General features: G+C 26.4%; 1 protein-coding gene across 1 annotated transcript; it reads left to right on the forward strand.

Annotated features, from left to right (window-relative positions):
- Nucleotides 1–3,184: 3,184 nt before the first annotated feature.
- On the forward strand, nucleotides 3,185–3,352 carry LOAG_17466 (hypothetical protein; the record flags this gene model as incomplete). The annotated part of the gene is made up of 1 exon (XM_020450127.1): nucleotides 3,185–3,352. The coding sequence occupies one exon, from the start codon at nucleotides 3,185–3,187 to the stop codon at nucleotides 3,350–3,352; it is 168 nt and encodes a 55-aa protein (XP_020306244.1).
- Nucleotides 3,353–9,237: the final 5,885 nt, after the last annotated feature.

Raw genomic sequence — 9,237 nt, forward strand, 5'->3', positions numbered from 1 at the left:
TAGTAATTAACAATTAGTAATAATAATAATAATAAGAATAAGAATAAGAATAAGAATAATAATAATAATAAATAATAATAATAATAATAATAAATAATAATAATAATGATAACAAATAATAAGGATAATAGTAACAATGATAATAACAATGATAATAATAATTATTATTATAGTAACGGTAATAATGACTATTTAAACCAATGACAAGCGTGACCAATCCAAATGCAATGAATATTTGTAATACAAAAGTATTGGAATGAAGAAAGAATGATTCATTCACTGATAGTACATTTCTCGTGTTACTCAAAGAAAAAAAAGCAAAAAACGATGTTACCCAAGTTAAATTACCCATAATTTCCTTCAGTTAAAAGTAACAACAATACAAATAAAAGAAAAGTCACCTAAATTAAATTACCCATAATTTCTTATTTCTTGTTTATTTTATTCCTTATTCCTTATCGCTTCTCAATCTATTAATAGATCGGCATTTTTTTACGGAATAAAAATACTGGAAATTATTGAAAGAGAAAAAGATAACATATGAGTGCTATTAATAAAATGTTATAAAAAATATTATGAGTGTTGTTAATAGATATTGGATAAAATGAAATGAAAGATATGAGATGTTAAAAATATTTACAAAGTTAAACGTAAATAGAAAATATTAAATTAATTATAAACAAAATAGTACTGATGAAAAATATTAATATTGTAGCATAAAGATGTGTAGGAGAAAGGAAAAAAAAAGTGAAGAAAAAAAGAGTTAATGAAATTTCAACAGATGATGTCCAATATTATTTTTTGGATTGCGATATCACACGAATGAAATGTTTGTTTATATTCATCAACTTTCTGATGTGTGTGTAATAAAATATCAATTTAACTATTAATCTTTAGCCTGAACGGTACAATCACAATCGTAATTAAAGATCTGATAGTTATAGAAATGTGTTGCCAATTACAAATTTAATAAATCAACCAAAGTTTTAAAATTAAAAAAATGCTTCAGATTTTAAACCTAATCTTATAATATACTAAAATATTTAAGATTAACAAGCTGTAATCCAAAAATATTCTTCAAATTTTAGCCCTTTAAATTATTGCGAATTTGAAAATATATCGTATTTGAAAATGTGTCGAATGTCAAATTTGAAAAATTGAAATTGAAAAACTAAGAAATTGAAAAAAATTGGAATTGAAAACGTATCGAATTTGAAAATGTATGGATAGAAATGCATCGTACATTTTACGCTTTAATCGTTCAAATTAACATAAACTGCAAATTTTGGAATTATAGCTTAATAGCTTTAAACTTTAATCGTTTCGTTTCATTTCTCAGAATCTCAAGTTTAATGAGATTGAAAAGAGAGGACAGAAAAATCATGCGGAAGTAAAGAAAACACTAAAAAAGATTTTGAAAAAAAGATTAAAATATTTCAAGGAGAAAAAAAATACTTGATTACCGATTTTTCTTCACGTAACTTTTGAAATGAGCATTGAAATTTTTCAAAAATTCTTGCACTTTCCTTAAATTTTCATGAAGGAAAAAGAAAAAAAAACTACCTTTATCAAACGAACATTGTGCCGTAACAAATCATTCATTTTTTCATCGAAGCAAACATTTTTCAGAAAATTCAAACTGATTAAAAATAGGTGAGAGGAAAAGATGAGGTGATGGAGGATAGGGCAAAGAAAGAAATTGAATTCGAGATTGTTTTTGAAATTTGAAGAAGTAACCAACATTTAATTACTCATACGGAATATTTCACACGAATAAATTCATCGAATCAAAAAAGAAAGCAATTGCAATTTTCATTTGCAAAAGATGAATTTCCGCTATATAATTTGATAACTTGAAAAAATAATTATAATTAAATTTCATCCACAAAAAAATGGGAAATGAGACTATTCGAAGCTAACAACAATTTCACTCCATTATTAGTTTAATTAGTGAAAGAAATGAAATGAAACAAACTAAAAAATTTAATTTACCATCAGTTGGAAGAAAGAGAGAAACGAATAACATATTACCTTTTCTTTTTTTCTTCCAATTTTTGATTAAAAAAAAGATTTCACTCCTCTAAGTATTTTATTAGAAGTGTTAAAATGTATCACACATACATATAAACGTATAGATAAATGATGTTGTCACATGTCATTCTTCTTCCAAACAATTAAATTTATTTCTCCGAAAAAAAAAAAAAAGGTATCAAAAGTTGTCCTTGAAAAGCTCCCTCACTATAGCTTTATCAAACAACACTGAACACTTCTTCGTCCTTTCCCTCCCCTGTATCATCATTGGGTAATTTCAGCTAACCTATAATTATATCATATCCTCATATAGGATCAATATTTGACCCTTCTTTCCATTATCAAAAATATTATTAATTAGAAATAGTCAATATCGTATATTTGCTTCCTTTTTCTTTCTTTCCTTTAATGATAAAAATTTTACAAGATAACAACAAAATCATACATGAATGACAACTATCGTATTATCACTTCCTCTTTTTTATCGTTTTTTTTTCTTTTAACTTTTCTATTTATACAACGAGTTTATGGATAATGGATAACTAATGAAAAACTAATTAACTAGCTTATGGACAAACTAATTAACTAGCTAACTAACTAACCTCAAAATTTCATACAACAAAATTTCGGCAGCAGCAAACAAATAATAGTAATAACAGTAATGATACAGAAAATAATAATAATAATCATTCACATACAAGTTATCATCAACTTTCCGACAATAAATCCGGTAACCATGAGACTTCCGGCACTATGCCATTCATCTCGTTTAGCTCATTTCAATTTTTTTCTTCACTCCCTCTCCGTCTAACATACACAACACACATACATACATACACAAAGACGGACACATACACACAGACAACAATAAACTGACCAAAGTAGATTCACTCAGTAAGTGTAATATATTAGATGTTCACATATTGCACACCCTCGTTCTATCATTACATCAGCATGTATCTATATATATATGTGTGTGTATGTGTATATGTGTATGTCTGTGTGTATGTATGTATATAGTGAATATATACATATGTGTTGTGTAAGTGTATGTGTCGTATGTTGTGTGTGTGTGTGTGTGTATGTATGTGTGTGTGTATGTATGTATGTGTGTGCATGTATGTGTGTGTATGTGTGTACTATATTTGTATGTATGTCGGAAGAGAAGGAAGAGAAAAAAGAGGAGGAAAAGGATGAGGACAGGAAACGAGTGAAACGTACAAAGCGTGACAGTATTGGCATGAATCCAACACGCAACGCAACGCAACGCAACGCAATCACATACCAGAATGTACGAAACCCGCATTATACAAACGCATAATAAATAAATGGATCCCATCAAAAATTGTTGCTCGCAACACTCTTGCGGGGAAATGTTCCCATTACTCTCAATGTAACACAATGAGACAGATAATATAACTGCATCTCGTTGTGTTACGATGATTCTGTTATGGCATTTTATTATATTTATGATATCGAGATGCATGGGTGACAGTGTCATAAATATGATATTGCTATTAGTTGTGACAAGTACTCCTATTTATATGATAACATGAGACAATAATGATTGCATTCATACATGCCATCTTTATTGTTACTATTATTATTACTTTTATTATTATCATTGTTATTATTACTATTAATTATCATTATTATTACCAATTATTATTATTATTATTATTATTATTATCATTATTAATTATTAATTATTACCAACAACAACAATAATAAAGGCCAGAGATTAAATTTAGGAATTAGATTTAAAGCATTAAAAATCCCTTCCATTTGGCTTTTTCTTTCCCATTTCACCGTTATAATGGTTGAAAAGAAAAAGAAAAAAAACTGACTCAGAATCAATTAATTTCATCATTCTTCATCTTTCAAACCCAATTCATATCTCATTCAAGAATTAATCTCCTCCACCCTATAGGCTTTGTCGTTTATTCTTGCATTAACACTTTCCTTTTATCCGCATTAAGGCCTTATTCATACATTACAACAAAATTGTTGAATAATTACTTCTCTATATTTAAAAAAAGAAGAAAAAAGAATATTTAAGATATTCAACATTATATAACGAATAAAAGAAAAGAGCGGAAGGAGAGAAGAGAGAGAGGGGGAAAGAAAGCAGATAGAAATGAGCGGAGGGAGAGGAGGGAGAAGGAGAGAGAGAGAGAGGGAGGGAGAAAGCAGATAGAAGGGAAATGAGTACAGCAATTATGAATAGCTAAAGTAATATAGCATAACCACAAACGAGATAAACTTCATTTCCTTCTGTTACTAAACTGATAATAGTTAACGTACGTATACATTTTCTTGTTCAATGTAGAAATGCACACGTACGTGTTCATTGTGCACGTACGTATATCCCCTAACATACCTATTAATAATATAGATTCATTTACAAGATAAAAAAAGGGAAAAATATCATCATATAGTCTCTCAGAGAGAGAAAGATCTCTCTCTCTTTTTTTTCTCTGTCTCATTTGATTGCCGGAAATGATGACAGTGATAGGATTATCAATTAGCATGCAAAAGAATTTTCCTTCTTCCACTTTCTAATTAGCATTAATACTCATACTGAAACAATCTAAAATAAAACAATCCATTACTTTAAGTTAAAATTGGAATAGATAAGTTAAAATAGGAATATTTCGAAATTTTCTCTTAACATTTACAAAACTCAATACTCAAAAAAAGAAAAAACTGAGAAAGTAAGTGTGCTAATTAATAACGATATTAATTATAGCCGAGGTAAAGATTTTTTTTTTGCTTGCAAAAGTAGGCAAATGAAAAAACTTTAATGATAATAATAATTAATGGCAACAATGATAATGATAATGATAATGATAATAATAATAATATTAATAATAATGATGATTAATAATAATAATAATATTAATAATAATGATGATTAATAATAATAATAATAATAATAATAGTGATAATAATAATAATAATAATAATAAAAATAGGAAGTTCGCCTTATTGTATTCATTTTCCAAAATTGATATTCCTAAAGAATATGCAAAATGCGCAAATGGACTAACAAAGGCATGGAAGGTGTAAAAGCTTTACGGAACATAGTTAAGCTTTAAAAAAATGGCATTTATAACATCATGAAATCATATCACACCTTTTATTGATCGTGAAATAAATCAAATAGGATGATGGATAATATGAGTGGTAGTAAATAAACAAAAGAAAAGAGAGAGGAAGGATATGAGCTATAGAAAGAGAATAGGGATGAGATAGATGAATGAGTAGACAGTGAAAGAATGAGAAAGAACGAGATATTAAATGAAGAGTGAGAAAAAAGATTGAAAATTGAAACAAAACTATCATCAATTCAATTTAACAAACTTTTCATCAAATTGGAGAGAAAAAAAAGGAATAAGATAAAAAGAATAAAAAGAATAAGAATGAAATTTTTGAAAGTTAATGAGATAATTTGATAATTTGTATTTTTTAAATAGTACCAATAGTATCAAAATTTGATAATAACAATGAATATTATGAAGCAGTAAAAAGGGGTCAAAGTTGAAAAAGTTAAAAATTCTGCAAGTGAAGGAAGGAAAAAAGATGGCTGATTATTTGAAAAACTTTCTAAATTACAAATATTAAGCAAAATTTCCAATCACATATTCCCTAACGGTTAATTTAATTTGATTTGTTTATTTACATTTGACGTAGTAACGTGTGCAGGTATTGCGTCACATGAACTATACGTCAACTACACGTTTCATTTTCCTTACATATACTGCATAGATACACGTAATTCACGCACAATCACCCCATATCATTTCAGCAAAATTTTATAAACATACGTTGGCTAGTTGGAACATCCGGAACGCACAAACAATGCTTGATGATTGATGAAGAAGTGATAGTACTAGTAGGAATAGACATGGGAAGGCAAGAAAAGAATTATGAGTGTGCAGAACATACAGAGGCACCGACACACACACACACACACACACAGATACATACGCATACGCATATATACATATACGCATGCATACATATGCACATACATACATACATACATTCATACACACATACAAACGTATACACACACATATATATACATACACACAACATTATAAATATGGTGAAAGGATTGATGTGGACAGAGAAATGAGGAAAAGATGAAATATGGAAGAATGAAGGGAGTGAGAAAAGAAAGGGAAAAGCAAAGAGATGCAAGTAAGTAGATTTGTAAGAGTGACCTGAGATAGTATATGAGTTGTTGGTTGATCTAAAATAAGAGCTAGAAACATATTTAGACACAAGATTACCCTAATTATCCCCTGGATGTCTAACAATTTAATAAATGAATAATTAACGGTAACTATTAATGGGAATGGATATGCTATGGTCAAGTATTTTATTGGTGACATTTCCGGAATGTTTCATCTTGTTAACATACATTTTAATCGATCGATAATGTCCCCTTAGTGTTGCTATAATCAAGTATTGGTGACAACTTCCGGAATGTTTCATCTTGTTAACATACATTTTAATCGATCGATAATGTACCCTTAGTGTTATGAGAACCTATTGTTATGAGATAATGTAATCACTAGTAAGAGATGTAAACTTTTAAACAATAGATGATATATCATCCTTCATCATCAAATATACTCTCATATATATATATGATGATGAATCATCGTTCGTTCAATGACCGCATGCATCAATAAATGACCAATATTGATGACCATCATTGGTATGATTTGGTCATTTAATTTGCATTAAATTCCATAATATGATTCTATATCACAATCATTTATTTATTTCTCATCTTGTAACATGTAATGATATGAATAATATATGCATCATAAATTAATGATATTTGAAATTTGAATGAATATAAATTTAATAAATTTTCAGATACCCAAAAAGTAAGGGTAAGATAAAGATAAGGTGAAGTTAGGGTAAGAGAAGAGAAGGGAAAGGAAAAATTCAATTTGTAATATAGCAAAATTTATGTGAACAATTTTTGTTGTTAGCAAAACTTTCATACATATTAATGATAAAAATCGTTAAATAATTAATTTATTAACATTCATTTAAAAAAAAAAAAAAAAAACGTATCACAATTAATTGTCACCCTTTTTTTTATTAATTATGAAACATTTTCAAATGTGTTTTGTAAAACTATTATTTACTGAATTTGAACTTAATTATAATAATCATCAATATCATCAATAAGATGGAATAGCTGAAGTTTTAGAAAATATTTTCAAGGTAAACATGCTAGTTACCATATGCAATAAATTAAGGTAATATTAGAAAAAGCTGACAATACTGGGCTAGTAGCCTACTTGTTATCGAATTAGATAGAGCAGATCCTGGAAATGTGGCCACTCTTTGGCAATCTTCCGTGAAAATATTGTGAAAATATTCAACTTATACGCTTAAAAAAAAGAAGCTGAAAAAAAGGCATATAATATTAGCTAAAATTGCTTTTAATGTCTTATTAACAATGATTATTTGTTTAGCAAATACAATCATTTTTGAATTTTGTATCCTTGTTTGTTTAGTAAATTTTCTTTTTTATAATAGAGTTGAATTTTATGGTTAATTTGTCCAGTAAATATTGTTATTATCATTTTCGAGTTGTTAAGTTTATTTGTTTGGCAAATGTTATTAATATCACTGTCGAATGCTTATTCGTTCAGCAATTTTTCTCTTGGTGATGTTAAATTGTGTATGCTTATTTATCCAGTAAATATTATTATTATCATTTTGGAATTGTTATATCAATTTGCTTAGTAAATGTTATTGATATTACTATCAAATTGTATATGTTTATTTGTCTAGTAAATATTAATATTATTGGTGTTGAAATGCACATATTTATTTGCCCAATAAATGCTATTATTGTGATCGTTGAATTTAAAATGAATAATAAATTAGTTTGATTGGAATTTTTGTTGTCTTAGCTGATTAAAAGTTCGATGACATATCTATAGGTTACACATAAACATATGGATAAATACTTATAAATTCATTTATATCTATTAATAATTCATAAATATTTATCCAAATATATCGATAAACAGAAATTTCTTTGCTGATAAAAATAATTTATGGTAAGAGGTGAAAGGTTAACAAAAAAAAAAAAAAAAAAAGAAAACGGGAAAAGGAGAGAGAGAAAAAGAAATGAAAACTTGAACCCCAGCAGGTGGTCTTAATTTTAAACTCGTCCCTTAATTTCATTTCACCTTTTTTCAACTCGTCAACTTCCATCACTCAATTAATGTCGAATTTTCAGATTTTTTTTTTCAAAAATTTTCATCAGATTTGCACAAAATTTATGTAAAAGGTTAATTTAAAATTTATGAATACAAAATTTTTTTTCATCACATCTGATATCATATATCATTAATCAGTTGCATCTCATTACATCAATTGATCATGATTTCGGAACAATTAAATGATTTGTTATGGTAATATGTAATTAGGTTCATTTGTATTAATTAATCATGTTTATTTATATCTTAGCTATCACTATGATCCTTTTTTTGCAATTAATTAAAAGTCAGTAGACAAATTTATTTCCACACGTTAATATATTTCAATTCAGAAATATGTTAAATGCAATTTATTTCAAATTTCATTATAAAAGAGTTAATAATAATTTAAATGAAATTTATGGTAATGAATATACCGAAAATTTATTTAATTTTTTAGCAAATGAATTTAATTGAACCGAACTACGGTAAGTTATAATAATTTATGCACAAAAATTATTTGGAATATTATTTTAACAAAGAATTAAATTTAAAAAAAGGAAATTTCTTAGATTATCTTACAAAACTTTTTCTCCAACATTTTCCTCATTCAAATAAGAATGATTTATAATAATTATCATGCAACAGTTTCTTCCATTCTTGAATGTTGTCATGTAAATTGCTTATATGTATGATCGACTAATTTCACTGATGATTAAGTTATTTCAAAAAATTTTGAGCTTTATAATTCTAAACTAATTACTATTGCCACCAATAATAATAATAAGAGTAATAATAATAATAATAATAATAATAATAATAATAATAATAATAATAATAATAATAATAATAATAATAATAATAATAATAATAATAATAATAATAATAATAATAATAATAATAATAATAATAATAATAATAATAATAATAATAATAATAATAATAATAATAATAATAATAATAANAA

The sequence above is a fragment of the Loa loa genome, assembly GCF_000183805.2.
Source record: "Loa loa unplaced genomic scaffold supercont3.79, whole genome shotgun sequence".
In the NCBI taxonomy this organism is placed as follows: Eukaryota; Metazoa; Nematoda; class Chromadorea; order Rhabditida; family Onchocercidae; genus Loa; species Loa loa.